Source organism: Buteo buteo, chromosome 9 (genome assembly GCF_964188355.1).
Source record: "Buteo buteo chromosome 9, bButBut1.hap1.1, whole genome shotgun sequence".
NCBI classification, from domain to species: Eukaryota; Metazoa; Chordata; class Aves; order Accipitriformes; family Accipitridae; genus Buteo; species Buteo buteo.
In genome coordinates this window covers 44,182,540-44,208,698 of record NC_134179.1, presented here as the reverse complement: position 1 = coordinate 44,208,698, position 26,159 = coordinate 44,182,540, and the positions used below count along the sequence as shown (strand labels likewise).

Genomic DNA, 26,159 nt, shown 5'->3' with positions numbered 1-26,159 from the left:
CTCACTGCAATAGGGTCAAAAGCAAAGCAAGGGACCTCCTCGCACGCGGGAGGAGCCGATTTATCATTGTTTTAGAAATGTCGACCCAAACAGGTCTTGGCTGGCTGACAAGTGAATCCAGTCCAAGCCTAATTTTGTTCACTCAGTACCCAGTTTTTGCTAATTACATGTAGTAAAGCAAATTAATGGTCCACTAAAAATGCCACTTATGTTAAAAACCAAGTAGAAAGTGGAAAGCTCTTTTTGCAGAAGGCTCGTTGGCTGCCTGTGGCGGGTTTCGGGGCTGCAATGATGCCGTGTGCCCAGCAGGTCGGGCTGCAGCGCGCAGCATCAGCCGGGGGATGCGCGGCCACCTCCACACAGACAGAAATCCTGCTGATGGGGAGAAAGAGGCAACAACCTGCCTGGGATTCATCAAGTCCATCAGGCAGAAGCCGGGCAATGCCACCCCTAAAGTTTTCTGGGGTGCAAGACCTACTCTTGTTGTCAGTGGGGGGGAAAAAAAAAAAAAAAAAAATCAAAGCCCTACAACGGGCCCAAGTATTTTATCACACTCAAAAGGAATTCAAGTTTTGCAACTCTTGGCTTTGAGCAAATAAACCCAAAGGAGGCTGAGAAGCTTAGAGCAGGCTGGGGTTAAATTATTTTTGCTCCCTGCCACGTAGCAAGGAAACTTTATGATTATACAAAACGATAAATAACCTGGAAGTTATTAATTTGTAGACCTGTAATCTGATATGCAGATATTCAAACCAGTCTTCCCAAAACTGATTATGGGTTTATTTCTAAAAAGGAAAAAAGCAAGCAACAGCAATAGAAAACCCAAGTCCCACTCACACACCAAAAAGGCCACCCTGCAAACGACATTCAAGAAGTTTGCCACTTGCAAGCCTTGCCCAAAAGGTGACTTCGGCAGGGTTGCTCCGTGAGGCAGCAAAGCTCATTCTCATTAATCCAAAGAGCAGATGATGTTGGGGGGGCCTAGATATCCCCCCCAAGCCCATGGGGGGGGGGGGGGGGGAAGACAAGAAGCTGCTGAGCTCACCCTATATCTCTCCCATTACTCTGTATTTTCCAATCCCCTGCCAGCCCCTTGTGTCATTCCCCAGCTGAGCTCTCCTCTCCGGTTTTCTCTTCCTTTTCTCCCTGCGTGTTTGCTCTCTCCCTCCCTCCCCCTCCAGCTTCCTCCCTCCAGCTCCTCTCTCGCAATCCTTGGCACCCTTTCAGGAAAGGCACCGCGTATTCTGCCTCTCAAGTGGGCAGCAGCTACACAGAACAGCTGCCTGACAGGGGAAGCACAGCACAGTTTGGTCTTGCTAGGAACAAGCCTGAAACCCAGCACAGCAGAAGATTCCCATGGGATGTAAACAAGTAAACAAGATTTATTCTTTCTTTTATGACCCGGTAACACATCAGTGAAATACAAAGCCTGTCCAACGTGAGCAAAACCAGCCTAAAGCTACCAACAGTTTGTATTTCTGTCCGCTAATAAATTATTCCTCGTGAGCCTCTTTGAAGAGAGAAGGTCTTCGTTTAAAGGATGGGGATACTGAGGCAGAGGAAGATCACAAATCTGCCCTTTGGTTCATCTTCTGAGGTACCAGCTCTGCTAGGAACACAGCAAAACAGTGTGAAGCCAGACTCCACGCTTGTGCAGGGCAACAATTAACGAGCAGTTCTGAAAATACAGTCTGGGATCTAAAAAAAGATGTCAACATCATTGGCACTGAAGAGGAAACTACACAGGCCAAATAGTTTTGAGTAACATCCATTGCTGTGTCAGTAGATTCAGCATATTTTCTTAGCCGAAACCCTTCCAAGTGAACAAGGAATAAACAGAACTAACCCATGAGGGAGCTGGAGTTTAGCGAGCATATTCCAAAGACAAGACACAAGGAGGCTGTCTTGCCCGTATCTGCGGCAATTTTCACTGTTAAGAAAAAATAAGTACAGACAGCGAATGCAAAGGCAGGAGCGATAGGCACTCTAGGGACTGGAGGAGATGCCCATTAGGCACTTAGGATAACGCAAAGGATGATTTTACAGTCATGTTTCAGGATAGAGTCTGACTAAAGGGCAGAAATACTACTTTGCAGATGATTTGGATGGGGTTACTGCTCTGCAAACCAAAGCAACACAGAAGTCGTTGTGGAGAGAGGGGGGAAAGAGAGACTCAAAACTCCAGAGTTGAACTGGCTGAAGGCTTGGAAGACCCAGGAGTCAGGATCCAGCACTGCACTCCCAAACCTGCTCCCACTTAGCAAGGGCTATGGATGCAGAAGGCACTGATTTCCCCGCTCCCCAGCAAGGCTCAAAGGTATACAACAGGGCACTCCTTTTCCTAAGGGCTCCAAAATGTCTTAATGGCCAAAAGAGAATTTGCATCCTTTTTCCCCACTTTTGTGGAGCAGGAGGGTCTATTACCCACCGTGAGAAAGCTCAGGTGATGGTGTATGTGAACACTCTCATGCTCTATCCCCAGTGGGGCAATTTCTTGAACATTCTTCTGTTCTGCATGAGCACAGAGCAATGCCCGGGCTGCACGTTCATCTAAGCACATTACGATAACCCCGGAGATTTCTTTATAAAAAGAAAGCCGCAGCACATTCCTATTACGCAAACAAGTTCAGAAAACACAGAGGGTTCATTTGAGGAGGCTCTCTATCTCCAAAGCTGCACATCAGGCAATTTAGGCAATCTAATAATTAGAGTATTTTATTAACTGACCAAAGTGAGAGCAATAGAACTTGTTAATATTTAACTTGCTGGGGCTCCCCAAACTGCTGTATATTTAGCATCTTTACTGACATTTTTACACCTTCTTCGTTATGGTGCATTGCTTTATTCTTAAGAGTCTGGTGCGCTCTGAACTTCCCCGAGGAGGGGAGCACAAGACACTGCTAAATGTGAACAAAGAGGGCAAGCTCTGCCCCAAGGTGTTACAATTCGGATGGGTTTCAAAGGACTATGGGTGACTCAGTAACTTGAACACTTTGATTAATGAGGTAGAGATCTCCAAGAAGCACCTAGTAATCCAAACCAGGAAACTTTCCTCAAGTTTGTAAGAAGTTTTAAATCAATGGGCTGGTTTAAAAGGAGTTCAAAAAGCCCTCCTCATTAACCTAATTCTCCTCAATAAAGGTCATGAAAGTTTTGGCATTAACTGCAGAATAACCCAGCCAAACTGCTAGCTGCTGTTACCTGGTCTTTCAATCCTATTACAAATTCTGCAAGTTCTTCATTTGCTAGCTCCGTGTAAAGCTTGATAACAGCAAACCCAATCTTTTTTTCATCAATTGACATGTTTATTCTTGGAGGCTTTTCCCTTCTCATTTCATGCAACAAACACGCCCAAAAAGAAAAAAAACCGCCTAACATTTCCAAGAAATGCAGAAAAGGCCTTTTGTATTTCCTCGTGCTACAGCAATATGAATTTCAGTCGAGGGTAAACATCTCCCCTTTAATTACTGTGCGCTCATAACCCACTGAATCTACTTCTGACCACTACAGAGCTGCGTTCGAGGGTGCTCACTGGAGCAGACTGGGTCGAGAGGCTTCGTCCTCCCAGCCCCATGTTGGGACAAGGCTGGATGTCAGCACACAAGTGCTCTGCCAAGTTTTCTTGTCCTCTCCAGCTGAAGGGTGCTGCATGGGCTGTTGCAGCCCTTGGCCCGGAATCCCAGGTTTTTAAAAGATTTCAAAGCTTCTTAATAAGGGGGAGCTTGGTTTCTGTTTTGAACACTCAAAATGCAATAGCAAGTTTCAAAGTTATACACACCTCTGGATTTTTCTATGTATATATGTAAATAAAAATGCAAATATAGCTCTATACAGCCCTTCCCAGAGCCCAAACGCATGCCTCCTACCTATGACATTTTTCCAAGCAGAGCATTCTGTTTTCTCCCATAATCTTTACTCGCCTCCAAAATTTGTGCACAATACCTTAGGTAGCAGAATAATTTATAAGTCCATGTAAAAGCAAAGCTGTGCAGCTGCTCAGTTTGCAAAAGCTATGAAACAGGAGGGATTTCAATGCAAAAACTACTGTCTCTACGCAGATTAGTTTGCCCAGAATATAATACATACACGGAGGCAAAGAACTACATGCTCAGAACTGCAGGAAGCAAAGCTTCAGCGCTGATAAAGGGAGCTGTCAGAAGTGTTGATATTAAAGCTTTTCTTTTTTAAGTTAAAGAACATATGCCTTTGTGTATATACTATTTTTCATTAATTAACTCCGTTCCACACACCATCCAAACACATCTTGGACTTTAGAAGGCATTCTAACAAAAGTTTTTTTGTTTTCTTTTTGTCTCTATGTGTTATGACATTTCAAGGGTTGTAGCTGGCACTCATGTTTATAAAGGAGGGGAATTCCACGCATGGCGATAGAATAGATATTTTAACAATATGTTACAAATATTGTCAATTCGATATTTTTTCCCTTGCGTTTTCAAACACATCATAAATCTAGACTAGGTTTCTGTGTATGAACCCTGCTTACCACTGAGCTGGAGACTCTTGGCATGAACGCAAAGAGGTTTTTTTATAAATAAAACTTAGTAAAATCACTATGCACTCCATTAATTCAGGAACACTCTGCCGCAGCTTCAAAGGGGATCTTTACAGTAAAGATGGTGTTTTTGCTGCTTTAATGATTTGCTACTTGTACTTGTCATAACTACATGAACCAAATATGCAATACCAGGGAGCAGCGGTTTAGGGAAATGCACAGTTCCGTCTCCCATCCAGCTCCGCTTCAGTTCAATTCAATAGATTTGAGGCTTTATATAGAAAAGCTACTTCATAAATCTAACACTTGAGGCCTTTGTATAATGCCAGTTAACGAAAGAAAACTACACGCACGCCTCGGGTACGTGCACACCTCGTGCACTGCTACGACATCCAACCCCAAGAACAACCGGCGACCCATGAAGTGCTCAGCATCCGAGCCAAAGTAAGTAGGGCCGATAGAGGTAAAACGATACGCGCTTCATCTAAATAGTATATACTATGAGATAAGTGGCCTACTAAGACCTTCCACATTGTTACTTACTTAATCCTTTTACGGAACATGAAGGATCCCACTTTTTAAGTCACGTTTTATCCCAGTTTGTCCCTTACCCCACCTTCCGGCCACACATTTATATTTATTGCTCCCTGCCTCAGGGACATTTTCTGGGGTTAAGGTGCAGAGCTGGGAGAAGCAGTAAACCTGGACTCCTTTCCTGGGCACACCTGTAGATGTTCTGGTACCTTAAGCACATTCCTTGAGCCTCAATTTTCCTAAGTTTAATAAATGGGGACAGCAATCCTCACTCTCTCACATGTTTTGACTACTTAAGGATATTTTGAGGAACACTACTATTCAGAAAATATTCACATAGCACTTGAAACAAAACCATTTGGGATGAACTTTGGATGGAAAAAGCAAAAATGTTACCATAAGCTCGGTCAAAATAAATCTGGTTTTATTCATCTATTTGGGGTTGGTTTCTTCAAAATAAAGTAAAAAGTCATTGCCTACAACTGCATCCACTGAGTTTTTCAGTGTGAATGAGTACATGGAAGTTGAGTTCTCTGGGCAATGCTTTGCTGGGGGACAACGCCACGCGGGAGGGCCCAGGTACCCCATAGGAGAATTTGGATGGACAATTCTTTGTCAGCCCCAGGCTGGAGCCCTTGGCTGGGAGGGTAGAGCCACATTTTCTCCATCTCTGAAGGTCCATGTCTTCAAGCAGCTCGTGCTCCCGAGTATCTCAAAATACCGTATAGACATCAATGATTTAATCTAACTCACTTCTACCAGTGGCCATATTGTCTTTTATACTTGCCCATCTTTGCCTGCCTTTTGGGTTTGGGAATGGAGCAGCAGAAACGCACCAGTGACAGCAACGTTACTCAGGGTAAATTCCCATTCCAGCAAAGCCAAACTTCCAGCCCTGACCCACAGCTCTTATTTAGCCACACGTGCATCTTTTTCTTCTTTAATCCTTCCTTTTGCATTGCTCCCTGTCCCTCCATTCTCTTCCCAAATACCTCTCTCCTCCAGTTTTCCTGTTCTCCCATTTAAAGTTGGATTGCCTTGCAATACCCCAGAATGGCCTGTCACCACTCCCTCAGACCACTCGTGTCTTCTAACAACATTTCCCCGCACTGAAGTGTGCGAAGAGACAGAAACAGCAGAAAGGAACTTGGGGGAGGGCTACAAGTGACCCAGGTCTTCTCCAGATTTTCTTTGTCAACTTTCCTTAGCTCTTTCCACAAAGGGGAGCGTGCTGCAAGACAGCAAGGGCATGCATGCATAAAGTGTATTAAGTGTATAAAATGCTTCACATTGGCAGTCAGCCCTCCTCCAAAAGGAAATACGAGTCAACCCAGGGCTCTGCTCAAAGAGCACCTAAGGAAGAAGGCAAAAATAATTTGCAGCTATGCACTACAGTCAACAACATCACTTGGTCCATAGTAATCGGGCCCATCAACTCATCCTGCAAGTCTTATGTTCTGTTCAGTTACATCTTTCTGAAACTGCACTAGTGTACCCAACTTATCCTCAAGACGACCTATGCTCCCGTTTCATATACCTTTCTGCTTGCTGGGAGATATCAAAACCAATTCTATTAATTCCAGCCAATACTGGAAACCAATAGGTTGGGATAGCTGGAATCACTGAGGTTTTGGTCTTCACAGGGACTTCAGCTTGGCTCTGAGTTCAAGGAGCACAACTGCCTTTACCAAACATGGTCACAAGTTGTGCTTATCCCCTCTAGAAAGGGTGTTAACTACAAAGAAAATCCCAAACCTTCTTAGAAGAAGCCTTTTCCTTTGCCATATCAGCCTGTTAAATGCACTGAGAGTTCAGCTTGGCAGCTAATTTTTGTTTTGTGGGTTTTTTTTTCTCCCCAGTCCTCTTACCAATATGTCCAGGCACATGAGATTTTTTTTTTCTTTAAAACCAGGCCCCACGATATAGTTTCTCTGGCTCTTTTCCATCCAGTGCGCACCAAGTTCTCATCACCATCTTTCCTTCCCCCAGCAAGGTATCACAAACTGGAGTTGGTATCACAAACTGGAGCTGAGGATCTCAAGGTGATGTCCGAGCCCATGTTTTCACTTCCCAGTTGTCCTGTTTCCTATTACATTTTTTTCTGAATTTTATCAGTTACCAAAATGACATAGAGGCACATTTGGAGATATCTACATACCCAAAGACCCAAACACTTGTACAGTAATTCCTAGGAGGCATTTAAGCAAGCTAGGCACTTCATTTACAAAGCTATACACAGTTCTACAAACAATCTTCCTAATATTATTTAGGCATCCAACTCTATAAAAGAATGAAGAATATTTCAAAAGAACAAAAGCATCCCTCCTCCACCCTTTAAATTGTATGAACTTTCAAAATTAAAAAAAAAATCTAATTTTGAGCCCTTTTATGTGTTCTAATCCTCTCTCACTTTTTTTTAATTTTGAACACAGCTGTCTGTTGTACTTTCTCAAATGATGCCAGATGCTGGGTTCATCAACCAAACGCATGAAAACAATGGTTTGAAAGCAATTAGAAGCACCGAGGCTGCACCGAGGCTCATATTAAAATGTGATAACACTGTTCTAGTGGGAATTGCAACGCTGCTGCATTTCTGACATTTCTGCGCTGCCAGACAGACAGGATGTGCTGGAAGTGGGCCCTGATCGAGGAGGTAACATACTGGAATTTATTCCTGGAGTAAATGAAGGATTAGCCGAGTTGGAACACTCGCAAGGATTTTTATTACGGCCCCAGCTCCCATCTTGTTTGAACACTGGCAGATCCTTGTGTCTGTGTTCATGTATCACAACCATTGTGTAAGGAAAAAGGACGAACCCAACAAACCATGTGCCTTGGCTGCAGCCTGGTTGTACCCAACGCTCCAAATTCGGGATCAGAGCTGAGCTCCACCGATGCGATACAGAGTCAAAGGAGCTCCAGGTCAGCTCTGAGCAAATACCTACCTATCCATCAATTGCCCCAAATATACAGAAGTACCCACTGACACAGCTTGTGACCTGCAGGCACCCTGGAAAGTTTAAATCATCGCCCCGATTATTGCGGAAATGAAGATCAAAGTCACAATCAGAATCTCCCAGCTTGTTAACAGACATAACAAGAGATGGTCACAGTCCTGAAAAATTTACAGCCTGACCATTTGTCTACACCTGGAGGGTGATTCAGTTTCAAGTTCAGGTTAACATGAAAGAATGAGGCTGGAGGAAACTTGCTGAGGGTTACCCAACAGTCTTTGCTTCCAAGTCAATGGCCCATGGGAATCTGCTGCCTTTTCTGAACTTTAAGCCTTTTCTGGAGACAGAAGTTTGGCAGAAAAATTTCCTGGGCTTCTCCAAGACAGTACGTTTATGCCAGCACCACACAGTTTCGTATTATTTGCTCTCAAGGGTAAGGAGAAATGGACTACTGCTGCTCAGAAAGAATACTAAGCCCAACTCCTGCTATAGCCCTCACCACAATTTTGCCCCTTTCCACCCCTAAGAACTGCCACACACAGCTATATGTTCAGTTTAAGCTCTTTTCCTTGTTGACTTTGCATAGAAACTGCCATGTATGTCCAGCCCTTCCCTACTCCCCAAGCTCATAAGAGTGAGAACTCACCCCTCCTTCCCGTGGGTTGTACTCACCTCGGGGCAGAAATTCCAAGTGGTACCTAAAAGACCAAAAAAAGACAGACATAAGTATACATTAATTTCTTAATGATTTGTTCCAGCCTGATGACTAAGCGACAGATGGGAGAATTATGCCAGAAGTGCTGCCAGGAACCCAGCAAGTGGTCAACGCAGATTTTGTGCAAGAAGTTTCAAGAGGAATTGCGAGTTGTACAGATGCTGGCTGGCCCCTGCAACATCCTCTGCTACCCAAGGAGTCTCCTTCACATCTTTCTCTTGAAAAGTTTCAACAGTTTCCAACTTCCTTCCATTGGGACAGGTCTCTCTCTCCAAACGCAAAGGTTTACATGACCTTTTGCTTTGCAATTTTAAAGACCTTTAAAGGTCCCTTCCAAGCCAAGCTATCCATGACTCTATTCTATAACTCTTTTCTTAACCTCATCTCACACCTTTCTTTACAGCAACAGCATCGCGGAGGGCAGTATGCATGCTGCCCACTTCTGGCCATGCCAAAAAAAATGCTCTCTGATTTCTTAACCTCTCACACTTTGAGCACATCTTGGGTTGACATCTGAGTCATTTTAATAAGGGAACAGCACTGGCGAGTTTTGGAAACAGATCAAGGCTCGGGGATAAACCACAAAGTGACCCATTCACAGGCAAGATGTGTAACAAAGGGTTGGTCTATAGGCATTAGTGGCAAGAATCCAGTATGTAAAAATCCAATCAATTTGTTTCCTCATTAAAAGCTTTCATGAAGAAAATGATTTAACACAAACATTCAAGCTACTGACACAGATTAATTAGAAAACAACAACAGAATTCTGATTAAGGGCATAATATTTATTTGACTTGTTTGCTTTGGACAAAAAAAAAATTAAAAATGTGCACAGACAGAACAAACTTTCCTGGGAGAATGGGCTCAGTAATAAATAACAGCTGTATTATATTGGAAAGAGCCATACCACTGTGCTTTGTAGCAAGAAAGGGCTGCAAATTTCTCTGGGCCTTTGGATGCTCTTGGCAGTGGTCCCCCATTTTTACAATGAGCTCTTTCCTATCCATCCTATGGCAGCTACATCTTATCTCTCAAGCCCAGAGAGGTGACACCACCTTCCCAAGGTCAGGGGAACCATAACAGCAGCTCCATCCTTTTGTTTCCGATCTGCATTAACTGATACTCAACATTCGCTTTGAGAATTCAAACATTATTCAACATTGGATTTGAGAAACATCTCCTCCCTGGGCTCAGCCTCTGCTCGGTGAAAGGTACCTGCACCCCCTCACCCCCCAAGTCCAGCATCCCTGAGAGCTGAAATACTTTTGTCTCCTGAACAGACAACGGCTGCAAGACAAGGACAGCAAAATCACTTCTTGTTTTGTGAACTTTTGTCTCCTGTGCTTGAGAGACTGTCCTAATCTCCCCTGAACATGTTTTAGTGATAACATTTACTGCACTAGGACCAAAATGATTTTCTGTCACTTCTAATTCCAGTTCAATAAAAGTATAAGAGCTTTGTTTCTAACCTCTGTCATTTTTAATACAGTAAAATTGTTTAAAAAAATGTAAAATTGAGTTCCATTTCCTACCGGACCAGCAAGCCCATGTTAGCTTCACTCTGATCAAATTTAAGGGGGGGAAATACCAAAAAAATGCTTTGCTTTTTTTTTTTTTAAGCATAAGGAAACAGTCAAAAATTCTAATCTCATCAGATCGGGATGTGTCTTTAATCTCATGCTTTGATCATTTTCACTCTGGAAAGGCTTAAGCAGAGAATGAAAGTTTAAAATTTAATCGGGAGTGGGGGGAAGATGGTCTTGTTCTTATGGAAGATGAAAGAGTAATGATCTAATTCCTTCATCTGCCACTGACTGCATAAAAATCTTGAATAAATTACTTATCTTGAGAGCTTAAAACGCACCCACATACGATGCCACAGTATTTTCAGTATGTGCACTTATAGGATTTCTTATAGGATTGATGTTTTGTACATGTCTAAGAGAGGTTGGGGGAAAGACGACTTTCAGCATCTGTTTCCCCCACCCCTTCCTGCAGGTAACTTCAGCCTTAGTTAATCACCAATTACATTATCACAGTTTTTAGAGGTGGCCAGAATATTCTTTTTTTTTTTCCTGCATTACCCAAGAAATGCAACTATTTGGGCAAAACACCCATTTTTGCTGAAGAACCTAGGTAGCAAATAGGGCTAGTTCAAATATATCTATAGCCCTAAGTCACATGCACACTTATGGATCAAGAATAAAGCATGTTTCTGGGCATCAGAGGAGGAGGAACTCAGCTAGGAGAAGCAGGTTAGCCATCTTGGGCCATTCTCCAAAGTACAGAGCTCAAGGCCAATTCTGAGTTTTGTTCCCAGTTAAGACAGTATTACCTGACAAGCATCTTACACCTTTAACATGCCCAATCTGTGGGTAACAGGCAGTTCCACGACATTTTGTTCTTTAGCTTTGCAGGAAGTTTACCCTGAAAGTTATAGTCCAATAATTTTTCACAGCAAATAATTAAAAAAAATTGTAATTGCTCCATACGCATCCCCCCTTGAGCCAGACAGTATAAATTAGAAATCAGAGGCCTAATACTTATTCAACTGGATCTTTATTTTGGAGGTTATTTGCCTTGGGAACAGTTTGACATTTTCATCCTTAATAAACAATTTTTAGATCTCACAAACACCAAGAGTAAAAGCTTCTCATTCATTTTCCTAACCAGGAAGTTTGGGAATAGGCAATATATTTGGTCATGTCTTAACTGTTCCTTTTAAGCACTTGATTAAAAAAGCTCCTCTCCACCAGCTGTGGGTGGAATACCCCAAGAAGAGAACCAGTTAAGGCAAAGCACAGCAAAGAGTTTTCAGCTGAACAGGAAGGTCCAATTTACATCAGACCTTAAGTGGAGGGAGATGGGGAAAACTTTTTCAATTATTAACTAGCTTCAGCAAAACGAGCTTACAAAGGAAACTATTGAGATTTTTAATGCAACATGTAAAGTGAGGAACTAACCCAAAAATATCAGATTTCCATTACAAAGCCAAAGAACGAGTGTTGCCCTGCCAATACTCTAACAAAAGACATCCTATAAGTATTTCCCCCGCGTGGTTCACGATGAGCCGCCCACCTCTCACCTCATCGGTGCGTATTTCGGGCCAGACAGGAAGAAGCCACAGATTTATTCTGTTCAAAACACAAACTGTTTCTCATGATCGTATAGCCTTTGGGGTTACGCACTCAACAAGCAAACATCAGAGGGGCTCGCTTTTCTGGAAATGTTTATGTTCTTTGCTCCTGAAAAACATACAGATCCCAGTTCTCATTCAGCAGCCTCCTGGTAGCAGCGTCTCCAGCCAGACCCAATCCAAATTGCAACTCAACTGTGTAAGCAGACCTCAAAGGGTGAATTATCATCAGAAAGAGTAGAAGAAAATGCTGTTGTAACATTGGAAAGGGAAATTGAGTCGCAGAGCGGGCAGGTTTGCCAGAAAGCCTTGTTCCCTACAGGATCCAACTATCCTTATGGTCTTGACCCAGCACTAACGGTCTGTAAGAACCAGAGCCAGGAATTGCTCTTCAGAAGTGAAAGATGCTTCCAGGAGACACCAGGACCTTGACCACAGATCTTATCCTTCCACTGGTTTATAGCAGAAGCAAGATTGGAGGCAGCCCCAAGAGCATCAGTTCAGCCCTTGCAAGGTTTGAAAATAAGTTCTCCAAATCCTACCCTTCCTAGCTGCACTGTAGGATGGATTCACCTTCAGGAGAGTAGAGTTTGCTTTTCATAGCTCTTTTACTCAAAAGCAGTCACCTGAAGACGGCGATGCTGCCGGGTCTGACCAAGCAGGACTCCATTCCTTGCAGACGCAGGACAACTAGCAAAGAAGTTACTTCAACACTCCCATCACCTCAGCAGCAGTGTTTAAACCAGGGAAACCCAGAAATATCCCTTCTTGTTCCAAAAGGAAGGGCAGATTAAACCCTGGAATACTTGAGGATGAAATTCCCCCCAGGTCAGTATTATTCCTGCCACACTAGGTCTAGATTTACCCTTTGGTATGAGCACAGGACATACATTCTTGGAGCACCAAGATAATTTGGTTTTACTCCTACATTTCCAACCTTTACACAAAACTCAAGCAGCAGATCTACCCCAGGCCTCTAGTCCTCTGTTGCACGGGGGAGCGGGGGGTGTCACAAATCCCATCAATGCACAGAAATCCAGTAAAATACGTGATCAGCACACCCCCTCCTCCCATCCACAACTTGAGTTTACTGACCAACATCCACTGCTCGCAGCAAATCCCAGAGCTGAAGGAGTCAAACCAGATCCATTTGGGGCTAGAAGCAAAAATTGTTGTCTGACATCTTACAGTCTATATTATGCAGGGGGTCAAACTTGATGGTTATAATGGTCTCTTTGCAGCTCTGAAGTCCATAAAAGTCTAAACCCCACTTTCCTCTCAGACTCAATTTCAGCAGGAACTATAAAATAAAGTCAGGTTTCAATCAAATTTCCTGTATTTTCCTGTCCAATTAAGAACACTAATATCACCACAGATGTTATTAAATTAGATATTTCAAGACAGTCTAATTTGTTTGGTGCACAGTATTTGCTGGTTTTTAATGTTTGCAAAAAAATTTTTAAAAAATCAATGCTGTACAAGATTTCAAGCAGTAGAAAAAAGATGAAAATGGGATTGGGGAGCTCACCATTAGCAAAGTCAGTTACAAACCACTTCAAATGCATTTCTCAGTTAAACGTTACAGAAACAGCAGCAGCAGCTATGCAAAGACTCTGGTTACACAATTTCAATCATTTACAGTCCTCAGGTTTCAGATTAACAATGCATTCACAAGGAAATGGATGGGGAAACAGGGGTAATTTTATCAGCTGGAATGGAAAATGATGCAAATTACTGAAAGGAGTCTAACCCAGAAGGCACCAAACTGCATTACTGGCAGAGTGAATGGCTACATTCACCCCAGGTATAAAAGCAGGTAGAATATGATAACAGCTGAATTGAATTTGTGCCCCTGCCACACCATATATTAATACAGGAGAATTCCTTCCTCAGCACTCCCCAAAAGCAGGAAAAAAAAATCCCCTACTGAGATTACAGAATAAATTGGGAACATCCTAACAGAAACTTGACCAGACTTTAAAAAGAAATAATCACCATGGTCAGTATTAAACTTGACTGTTGAAAACTAAAGGAATGCCTGTGCTCACACACACCCAGGCGCAGATGTACTGGTGCAGGGTGGTGAGAGGCTTTAGATCTCCATTAACACCAGCTGGTGCAGTGCACACTTACATGTCCCCAAGCCAGTGCCCCCACCTGCCCTGAGCAAGACCACATCCCCCTTGCACAAAGGAAAAAAAACCTACTCATTTTTAGGATAGAAAATGCAAATCCAAAACCCACTAAGTAATTCTGATATGACAGGGGCTTGCTTTTCTTTTTTGCAGAACAAATCTGTATTTAATGGCCAAAGTAAGTGTGAATGAAATCCTGCTCAGCAAGATCGTTTCCTTGCTGAGCAAATAAATTTCAGCTCTCTGAAGAACATGAAGGAGGAGAACAGCACTTTGCCTAATTAAGGACAATGTGGTGAGGCTATAGTCCAGCCCTAGCATTAATGTGATGAACTCAATTATCTGCCCATCGGGTCATTCTTAAATTCCTTTTTATCTTGGTATCACACGTTATTCAGCATAATGAGTTTAATATTGGTAGGAATTACAGGCAGTGCATTTACACTAATGAAGCAAAATTACCCTGAAATTACGTTTTCTTGCATTTCAATCTTAAGTTTAAAATAAGGTTGAAAATTGAAGTAATAAATGTAGTTAATATGGTTAGAAGTTTATTAAAACAGGCCAAACACACTGTTTTAGACAAAATTTTGGATGTATTTCCATTAGTGAATCTTTTACAATCCTGCTGTAATACCTTGCCACAGAAAGGATCAAGTTCAACCCGATAATTAGGCGAAGTTCCTCTGGTGTTGAAGTATCTACAGTTCAGCTACAACTGTAAACCAATATAACCAGTAGCTTACTGGCTGGTGACAGCATGCACGAACCACGTGCCATAACAGCTTGCCGAGATTTGTAGCACAACCCCGAGGACACCCAAAGCAGAGGCAGTCACTGCGTTGTCTTTACCCTTACGCTTCTGTTTGGGGTCAAACCACCCTGTTTCAGTTCCAGCACCAAATGCAGGATTTCTTATTGACAGTAAAGCTGTCGGGCCAGATGTGGCAAAGCACCCAGCAGGAACTAGGTGACAGTGTTACCCAAGTTTGCTCCCCAAAACCAAGTCTTTCTGCAGCTCAGATTGTAACAGAGCATGGAAACATATACCCAGGCACTGGGAGCATCTCGGACCCCCTCTGTATTCTGCATCTCTGCACCAAGGGCGAGAGGGGTCTGAGGTCAGAGGCTGTATTTATTTTTCTGAACGTCAGTGTTACAAACAAGGCTCACGGTGGCAGATCCCAGCCTCTGGTTGAAGATGCAGGACAGTGATGGTGTTTCACTACACGATTAGACATTTAAACCTCACCCCAGGCTTACATTAGAGACCTAAAACACTCAACCAGGCAAGGAGCACACGTCTGCCGTCCAGGCTGGGAATCCAAACACGCTGCCAGCCACAGCACTCTTGCATTTTTGTACACTGCACAGAGGTACCAGCATGGCAATTCAGCAAGTGTGGAGGTCTGGGAAAGACCTTGGCTTCTGCAGGCTCTCCTTAGCAAGCCAGGACATCACCTGGAGATGTCTGATACACGAGAAGTTTCACTGCAGAGTTAAAAGACCACGTGCAGACTCTTCCTCACTGGGAGCACAGTATTAGTGTTGGGAATATTGCCATAAACTTTAAGGTGGGTTAGACAACAAGGCAGTAAAATGAGGTTTGGGGCTTGTTATCCAGAGGTGAAGAACCTGGTCAACGCTGGAGCTCCTGCTGCTGGTAGGAATGTCAGGAAACAGTCCTGTGTATTAGTTATGAGCAGCAGTATTGGGCCTCAGGTTCACACTGTTGTTTTTGTCACAGCAGAGCAAATTGAAAGTAGAGTTTCAGTGTCTATTTTGGATTTCCTAGTGGGTGTATGCGAGAAACTCAACATTAATTAAGCCCCTTTCTCTTCATTTCTGCTTTGATATACAACAGGTCTGCCTTGCTCTCCTTTTAGCCCTATTACATTTCACCTCAGGGAAAAAAAAAATTACTAAGAATTTGTTTCCATCAATGCAAACTTGCCTTCCAACAGGGAGTTTAAATGACTAGCTGACTCCAAGGAGATGGAGGAACTATTTATCTCCATATTTTTAAATAAATCCCATTCTCCCCATCTCACCCCCTGCCATTGTAACTGCTCTAGAAATGTCGAAATGCTGAGGTGAGGTCATTTAACAGCAAGAAGACTTTTTTTTTGGTTACTGCTCTTGCCAAAGGACAAGAATGGGCTTGTGTTCCTGAGCAGAGTCATGTATCCGATCCATCCCAGGTGTCGGACATCTGCTGCTAGCTCTGCAGCCAGCTTTGTTAGGACACAAGAAACCGCAGCGATGTTCCCAAGGAACAACTTGAAACAACCCTCGGCACCAACAGACCTAAAACAGAAGCAACTGACAACCTTTGGGGTTTCTGGAAGACAAGCAAAACTCTGCCCTGGCACCACATCCTCCCCCCAAACCAAAGCTGCTTTTTAAGCAAGTTTTATCCATTATAAACACTTTGGTTTTTCCGTTCAGGACTACAGTAGAGTCCTCAGCTGATGGTCAGGACACAGGCAACTGTACATGTTACCGTGCTGTGGGACCCTCATCACACAGAATTCCTGGGGACCAAGGTGGCTCCAGTTGTGTTCTGTGGCTTGTTTTCTTGGATGCCATGCAAAGCAGTAAGGGAAAGCAATTTTAAAAACAGATTATCAACAAAATCGAAGAGATGATTAGGAAAAAAATTGCCAAGGCAGGATTTACATATAAGATATTAGAAAGTGGAACAGGATCTGAGTTAGTAGGGAGGGAAAAAAAAGGAGAAAGAAAAAGAGAGAACTGTTTCAACACAACAGTGCACTTTAAATAACCAAATGAATTCTGAAAGTAAAACAGTACAGGGACTCATAACTCAGCTGTATGGTGACAGCCTCCCCACAGCCACCGCCTGCAATGCCTCTGACACAGCTCCTTGAGCAAAAACACCCCAGCCTGCCTTGGAAAAAATTATAACCTGCAAACACAATCCGCTCCCTACCTACCGCACTTCTTGCGGCAAGACGGGAACAATATATCCTTCCAGGTAGCACATGGAGACATAAAGCCCAACCACTTGTTCACATTATAGTCATCAGTGAACCTCCTGGTGGGGGAATGTTATGAGGCCATGGGGAGAGCAGCGAAATAAAGACCTGACGGCCAAGTTACAGGAACAGTTATTGAGACCGGCTCAGGATAATCATACTAGATGAAGCTCTTCCCTTCCAGAGACACATGTGTCTCTCCCCAGTAGTCGAGCCGTTTACTTCGGTCCATTATGAACCCAAATAATGAAACCCTAGACGGCGTGTTGTGTTTCACCCCGCGGAGGTGGAAGGCAGAGAGCAGGGCTGCGTGGGGGAAGGCAGGCGCTTCCTGAAGACGACGGCGGATGATTTCCTGAACACCCGCCGCAAAAGCCACAGGAAGCTCCCTGAAGAGACAGACCCGCGCCTCCATCCCCAAGAGCAAGACCCGCTCAGATCCTTTCAAATAAAAGGATACAGTCATCGTTACAGTAATCTCCCACCACAAATCATTGCCTTAATGGCTCAGGTCAAAGCAAGGACGTTTGTACACTCTGTTCTTCTCACCCTTTCCAAGTGCCACCGAGCAATAAAACAGAAGTAGGAAATCAGCAGTGCCTGTAGACTTTGCTCAAGGGTTTCACTTTCCCCTCCAGAAGTACCTGCAATTTGTTTCAATAAGCAGCATGACTGAGGCCCACATCTTAACTTGAGCATCCAGGAGGATTTTGTGTATCACCCCTCCTCCTCCTGAGGCAAAGGATGCTTCAGCAAATCTCCTGTTTTTTTGGGGGATGACTTTGTTGTAAAAGCTTTATCCCAAATTGTAGTCTTAGGCTGAGAAAGAGCCAAGGCCAAGTTCTGTATCACAGCATCAGCGTTTGGCCCAGGACCCTAAAGGTTGCTCCTTCTCCAGCAAGTCACCAAAACCACACAAAACCTCTGGGAAGCCAGAGGTCCACAGGATGATGGCCATAGCAGCATCTTTCCCCACCGCTCGAGCACCGTTCACAACACTAACAACACGTGAAGACAGACCACATACTTCAGGAAGCAAGAACAATCCAGTATTTCCAAGCTTGCCAGCTGCCTCACACATTTATCAGGTTCCATGCTATTTGGTTTTAATTCGTTAAAAATAGACACAGAGTTGCACTATATGATGATAAAGAGTTGTCACTTTTAAAGCTGCGTGCTCTCGGGACAGTTGGAAAAAAGCTTGACTTGATGTCTGAATACTTCAGGTTCAGACTTCTGCTTACTTAACTCTTCCTCTCCAAGATCAATAGCTGCCAATGAGTGGGAATTTTTCAGAGAAACCACACCAGCCTGTTATAATTGTGCTATCAAGCCCTTTCTTCTGCAGTATTACAGGACACCACTACACACATACACTATTCTTCCATTAGATATGCTACAGCCCCATTTTCCAAAGGCTTCCATCTTCTGCATTCAGCTTGTTTCAATTATTCAGGGCAACCCAGGCTGATAATTACACAGTCCCGAGTTGCTGAGTAAAACTGATGCTTAATTAGCCAGCAGGAAAGATCGATTAAGATACAGCAGGGCATCTTGCAAAGTTCTTCAGTGGGACTGCAGGGAATAGAGTCTGGCTGTGCCCTTCCGAAGGATAAAATTCTCCACTTCTCAGGGACTCGACAGCAGTTTTATTTAAACTGGATGCTTAGATCAGTCAGCCACCCTGAGTTTTATTGTCAGGTCTTAACATCAAGTGACACAACTCATATCTTATAACTAGAGCATTAACAGCAAGCTCTGGATCACATTTCTAGCCAAAAATATAATGCAGCTGAGGCTGAAAGTTTTATTTAAGCCTCCAGCAACCTGCTTTCTGTTTATGTTCCTTGATTTTCCCCTAGCACAACAGAACAACTGTTTGCTTCACTCATCCAAATGATGCAGCTCATGTTCTGATGCAGGACTTCAAACAGTCCTGAGGACATGAGATTTTGGAACCCGGGTCAGACCTGAGTTTTAATTCAAGAAGTCCTCTTCATTCCTTTTTACTGTATCAAAGTCCAGGCAACACATATTTAAGTTCAGGAGCCACTTGTGAAATAGATACTTTCAGCAGCAAGCCAGAAGCATGAATCTTTGCTCACTGTATTGATTTACCCACAAGCCTAAGTATCAAGTGATGGATTTTTTCCACAAAATGCTCTCTAGCACAAGGGAGAACAGGACAGGATCAGAGACCCACAGGCAAAGAGCTGTACAGACACAGCCCAAGGCATTATTTTTTTACTTTGAAATGCAAAACAAATTCCAAACACAAATAATGACAACTTTGCAGACAACCGTAAAACTGATTAAATAGGAGAGCGTACAAACCAGTGTGCAGTGCACTCTCACATTATACCAAGCCCTTAATGTCCATTAACTTTCAAAGCATGGGCCAGTTGTTCAGCTAAAATACAGCATGTGGTACCCCAAGGCATGACACTATTTTGAAGTAATTCCATTAGAAAGTAATGCAGACAACACAAACCTAGCTTTGACTTGCTGGAAGTCAAAGAGAATTGCATCCCTCTGTTCCCTTGCTTTAGCACTTAAGTTTTCATTCTGCAGTCCATCTGCCAGGTAGCCTTCAGCATCTGGAAAAGAGAGAATGACAGGTTAAAACTCGCAGGCAGAGAAACCTGGTCTTGGCTAAAAAAAACTAGACCTGGCTATGCATTGGGAAGCCCTCAAGGCACTGTACGAGTCTGATCTAGAGATGCAAGTCAGTCTGAAGACTTCATCTGGAAAAGTTAAGACATTGAAGTGACTGCGGATAAAAGAAGATCTAAATATTGCATGCGATTACAGAGCTTCTCTCTACTTGCAATGGTATAAGGCAAATAAGTAACTGCAAAGAAACCACCAAGCAGAAGAGAGGAAGAGGAAGGTGAAGTGAAACATGGATAAGTCTACAGGACCAAGTGCAATTCCACCTGCCTCTTTGCTGCCCCAAGCCCTAAAAATCTGCTGCTGTGAAAGTTTTTTGGCATTAAGGACACAGAAGAAGTGGTTATCCCATTCAGAAGAGGATCCAAAGCATTTCTAAAACACCAGTGCAAGATATCCACTGACACTTCAAGGAAACCCTAACCTGCAGTTTTCACAAGGATGATCTTTGTGAAGGACAAGCACTGAAAAACAGGTTGGTTGTGCACTAGCCTACATGCACTTGTATCACAACATGAGTTCTCCTGCAAGGTTATCGCTGAAATACTACACCCTGTGCTTGCTCAACAGAGACAGCTAGACAAAAGTAAATACGGTATTCTCTCACCTGGAAACCACATCTATATGCAGAAATTTAACCTGAACTGGAAGATAATAAGATTAAGTGTCTTCTATTTGCATAAATATTTATGCTCTTTACAGAAACAGCAAAAAAAAATCTCATAGAAAACAAAATGGTTCCAATCACACCTGCTCTGTATAGGAGAATATCATCCTTGTACTTTGGCAGCATTACTGCTAGTTTCCCCTAGCAGAGAAAGATTGGCTTCAAAGCTATGGTCTTGTACATCCACAGGCCTCTCCAACCTTTAACTCACGCCCCATACTGTGACACTAATGTCAGTTTAATATCCTGCTTGCAAGACTTTCAGCTCCTTCTGCTTCAGCTGCCAGTACAACAGCCAGCACTGTTTAGCGCACCCCAGGAATCTGCACAGCTCCTTAAAAACAGCTCCTCCACCTGCAAGCACATCTCAAGATCAAAATGCCACAAGAGAAATTAATACCTTTTTCTGTTAAAATCATGAGCCCTCATTTCTTTTCATTGCCTGCCCATGACATGCTCAAGAAAGGCTTAGAGCTTGGGGGAGGAAAAAAAAAAAAAAGGAGCTCTTTCAAGTGAAGAGCATAAGGACGGACATGGAATGGAACAAGACTGATGCTTGGGCATGCCCCAGGAACAGGACCCTCTTCCCACCTCCTCTTCAGAGTGACAGAGGGGCAGGACTGGACTCTCCTCACAGCAGCCTGGGAAGGAGTGAATCCACATCATAACACTTGTCTCCATAGCAGTCCAGTTCTCCTTTCTGGATTTATTCAGCTGAAAGCACCAGTTTCCATGGGAGCACTCACAAATAAGCACATTTCAGCCAAATGCAGACTCCTCCAGGTCCTCACTATCTCCTTCTTCTGCCTCCCTGCCTTTCCTCCTACCAGGATGGCTCCTGACCCACAAGAAGCAGGTCCGAGCCAGCTATGCCTCGTACCTGCAGCCACCACTTCGCAGCTGAGAAACAGAGCTTAGAGACTGAACACAGCACTGGGATATCGAAGCATCCTCGAATGGCCCCTGTGACATGGGGATGCACAGTTGCCACATCTCCGCAGACGGGCAGTAACACCAATTCACAGCATCACTCTCAAACCCACATCCAGCAGCAGTTGTGGGAGCTCCAGGAGCACAGAGGTGTAAGGCCAAAATGCCTATTAATATCAATTCACTGCTAGTAATTTAGCCCTAGGTGTCCTGCCTGCGATAACACAAAGGCTTTGCCAGAGCAGCTGAGTGAAGCTTTTTAAATCCCAGACCAATCCTGTAATCCTTAAGCCAAGTTTCATGTTCAGGACATCCCTATGCCATTTTAATTGTACATCCAACATACAGTACCAGCTTATGACGGGCCTAACGATGCCAAGGCTTACATCACTTACAAATTATGTAGAAAGTACCCAAGTACATACATCTAAGCAGAAAGGATATATCTTGCTTTGAGGTGCTTACTGCTTAAGAACAGATGAGGTTAAGGCAACAGTTTATTATATACAAACCAGCATAAAACCAGCACAGTAGAAATGGGTCAGCAAGAGAAACTACGTACAGGCTGTATTTCCACAGTGAAAGAGAACAAGCAAGAAAAACAAACGGCTCCCAGAACTTGTGCAAATATCAGTTGCATCCCTCTGTCATTTTTAAGCGCAGATTAGCTCCATGAGTATGCGATTAGCTCTAATACGGTATTTACTTACTGGGATGTCAGCACAGATCAGCTGCTGGATAAGTTATAGTAGAACTAGGGTCACTTCTGCAAACCAGGCAGAGCCCCTTTCAGAGCCAGCCACTATGTTTATAGCACCAGGAAATGAAAAAGAAAGCCTAACCATAAACTCTCAAAGTGGATCAGGAAGAGCAATATGTAAGCAGCTCTAGAGTAAATCACCCTAATGTTAGTTTTACTGCTTGTCAGTAACATTATATTCTTGATGTTTATAGATTGCTCTCTGCGATCCACTCTGAAAGTTTACAGGACTCTCCTTTTCATTTCCTGCAGCTAAAAAGGTAAGAGGGGGGGGAAAAAATAGTGGAGATTTCATCAAGTGTTTCAGGGGAGTTTCTAGAGGCAATTGCAGTTATCCACTTTAATCCTGGAGGAGATGCACAGCATCATAAGAATTATGTCACAACCACTGAAGTCCAGGTAGTAAATAACCTTTTAATGGCAGTACTAAATTCTAGGACTTAATCAGCACTCAATGAGCAGAGCTGAAAGGTATTAAGATGCCATGTGTATTCTCTCCATGCACACACAGACACATTCGCTTTATTTCTGCTCTTTTCTACTCCTCTGCCATCAGAAGGCCGCCAACAGAAATCCTACGCTCCATCCCCAGAGGGACTAGTCCCACAGAATCACAACATTTTAGCTATGCAAGATAATACTGAGCCAACCAGTCTGCTCCAACAACTTATTTGATGCTTCACACAATCCCTCCTGCAGTTTATCACCCCAGCTGGCTGGGAAAAATTAGTTTAAAAAAAGTTTAGGACACCTATCAACACAGAGAGTGCAGATACCTTGAGCTTCCCTGAGACTGCATTAATATTTCCAGGATGCATCCCAAGACAGCCAGGGATTTGGAAGGCTAGTTTTATCATCCCCTGTCCCACTTGTCAAAATAAAGCCATGAACTATTGCACACAGTGTTTCTCGACTTTTCTGCAAGCTCAAGAAAGGATGGTTTAATTATGAAACAACATTTTTCAGACAAGCCTTCCTGCTTTTGGGGGGCTGAGTCAGAGAAAACCTTGAGAACTGAAGCAATCTTCATCCATCCTCCTGCAATGGACTGAATAGGACTTCTCCCCTATGCAATGGGCAACAGGGGAACTGAGAACAGCTTCCCAAATTTTCAGCTTCCAAGTCTCAACTCCAAATTCCCTGATATTTAAATTCCGGAGCTACTCATCATGCTACGTCAATGCTGACTGTGCCTTATTAGCCCTCACAAAACAGAGCATTTTATTGTTTATTTTTAAAACAGCATTGGGGCTGCTTGCCTTGCAATTAGCAGCTACCAGCTTTGTTAGGCTGTGCAGGTGCAGTCACAGTCTCCCAGTGCAGCACCTGCTCTGTCCTTCCCATTGCTCAAACTTCAGCAAGAAAATGGCTTTCCAGACCTACCATCTGAAATGAAGAGGATCAAGCAAGGCAGGCAAAGGGAAAATAATCAGACTGTCTCTCCTTCTACTAACAAAAAAAGAAGCCCTGCGTTTGTCAGAGATACATCACATTTTTTAGAACCACTGTTTCAGCCTTCAGAAGAAATTTGTGCTAAACAAACATGAAATACCCTTAAGCAAAAGTAGTTTCAAGAGGGACCTGACTGAACCAAAAGTGAAACTCTGTGCAGTTAACTGACAACATAGTGTTAATGAAACTTGATTGCTTATTTGCAAGGTGGAACTTAAAGTAATATAATTGTTGCAACCACATCTACTCATAAACAGAAAATAACAAGCCTTCATAAGTGTTGCAGGATTGCAATGTAGAGAAAATAGCCATACTGTGTTGGCTTTCAACCACTGCAACCTCAGAGAGGTCTTTTGTGATAACAACATAACTGTTAACGAGCAAGCCATTGACTACCTGCTTTTGTGCATCATGTAAACAGTCCTGCACTATGGACCAAACTTTAATATAAGGAAGCAAACGTTATTGCTTGTACATCAGTACATGTTTCCTCCTCCATTTGTAATTTTTACTTTAAATGCAAGAATTCTTACGGCAACGCAGTTTGCAAACACTGTAATAGCATAAACTCCTTCCTTTCCAGCCTGTATAGCTAGAAACCTCCTCAGCCACTGGAAGGCCTCAAGACCGTGTAGATTGTTAAGACACAGCAAGTTTGATACAGAGGTATGTGACATGCAATTAATCTCCATTCATAGCCTGCTATACCTGTCAGCAAATAAAGGCTGTGCTTTAGAAGGAGATCTGAAGCCTTCAATTAAAAACAGTCAGCTAACAAGAAAATAATCTAAGTTAAAGGAAGGTGGCAGGTGCAGAAATGAGTTGTTTACAAAAGTGTCAGCGCTGAACAATAAAGTGCTGCACATCAAAAACCTGAAAGGGTGAACTTCACTGAAGCCCCCATGATTAAAAAACAGAGGAGAAAATTTACACCTACATCTGGGGGAAGACACAAAGCATTTGGAAGAGAGCTTTGACAGGCTCGGAGGCTGCACACTCTCTTGCTTAGATTGACAGATCCCAGGGCTGGAAGTTCTCCCTCGTCTCGGAGGGGAAGGGACGAGCGCTCGGTGCTGCCAGGAGCCATCGCAACAGGAAACAGAAAAAAAGGTCACAAAGCCTTGAAGCAACCAGGGCCAGCCCCAAACGCAACCGCCCCGAGCAGCGAGATGCTAACGACTCCTTCCCCACCACCCACCCCCATCCGCGACAGCAGGATGCGTCGGTAACACGCGCACGCATCGTTCGGCAATGGGCTAGCGCCATCGCCCCCGTTTGCAATGCTGCTGCTGAAGCGTTATTTATGGACAGGTTATAATGTGGTCGCTCCTGCATGGTGCTTCTCTCACCAAGCCTTCACCTACGACACCATGGGGTCAGCAAGAGTTGCAAGGGTCCGTACAGAACTCGTTTATGTTTGTGAAGCGTATTTTGATAGAAGACTTTAGCACGGTTTCTGCTTGGCTGACCCACCACTTCAATGAATAGAGGTGTAACAGTTCAAGTTTTTGAAGAAAACCAGGAAAAACAACTTCAGAAGCCTCCCACCTGCCATCTTACACACACAGAAGTAAATGCCATCAGCTCTCAGCACAGCTCATTCACTCCAATGCTGAGACCTTGGGAGGTCACATGCAAATTATCAAGCAGAAGAGGGTCTTAAAGCCAGCAGTGCTCTACCTCCGTTTTCAATGGGGTTGAAGCTTTCTCGAGGATGCACTCCCACCAAGCGAGCTTGCTCACTGCACCCCCAGCGCGACATACACCACTTGCACAACATCTAAAGCTGGGAGACGCCGCTATCACAGCCACAACAAATCCTGCTGAGGGCTCACTGCAGCACATGAGCTTCTTCTACCCTTCGTACCCACTCCCTCGTCTCACCCTAGTGATGCTCACCAGTGGAGCCATTCAATACCTTAACTGAAAGCACTCAGTGGGGACATCTTTTGACCGTACCAGAAGACACCCGTCGATCTTGCATGCACTCTCTTCCCCTTACGCAGAGTCTGGAGCCACCAGAGACCTTCCCCACCCCTGACACAGGCATGGACCCACTTGCCAGCTCCCAAGCAATGCAAGGACAGCCCCAAACACACCAAGACAGGCAGCCACATCCCCTACACTCTCTCTGGGGTTAGAGACAGGGAAGATATATATAACCTGAAGACCCTGAAACCATCAGCCTTAGAGAAGAATTAGGTCCCTCACTCCTTCCACTCCCCTCTCAGGCTCAGCACAGCAAGGTGCAAAAAGCTTTTCAGGTTCTTCCCCTCCAACCACAACAGATTTCCCCCATGAAGCAGAAAGGGAGCAAGGAGGAGTTCATGGTTACCTTCCAGGAGCCTCTGAATCTCCTCTGGGATCATGATACCTGCCACCTTCTTTCCACAAGAGTCAAACCTGCTGCTACCACTCCTGTCCCTCAGGGGCAGGGACAAAAGAAGCAGGGAGGGCGGGGACACCCCAAAAAAGGTAGGAGGAACTGATGGGCTCCCCTTAGATGCCTCCTCCTCCTCCAGCCCCAGCCAGCTCAACCTACCTCCTCGCAGGCAGCCAGGTTGCCCAGCTCCCCTGGGTGCTGAGCACCTCCATGCTCCTGAGAACCAGAGCTCCAGCCAACAAACTGCAAAAATACCTGACCCCATCCCAGCAAAAGCACAGCTGAACCTGTGCTTTGCGTTAGCATTTTAA

At 43.9% G+C, this 26,159-nt stretch overlaps 1 protein-coding gene across 1 annotated transcript in view; it reads right to left on the bottom strand.

The window, feature by feature from the left end:
• SKAP1 (src kinase associated phosphoprotein 1) overlaps positions 1-25,873 on the bottom strand; it is a 156,980-nt gene extending 131,107 nt beyond the window's left edge. The window contains exons 1-3 of the mRNA XM_075036421.1: positions 25,801-25,873; positions 19,478-19,583; positions 8,674-8,699 (exon numbers count right to left, since the gene is read on the bottom strand). Of these exons, the coding sequence (XP_074892522.1) occupies positions 8,674-8,699; positions 19,478-19,583; positions 25,801-25,834 (166 nt within the window). The 5' untranslated portion in view covers positions 25,835-25,873. The remainder of the gene's footprint in view (positions 1-8,673; positions 8,700-19,477; positions 19,584-25,800) is intronic.
• Positions 25,874-26,159: the final 286 nt, after the last annotated feature.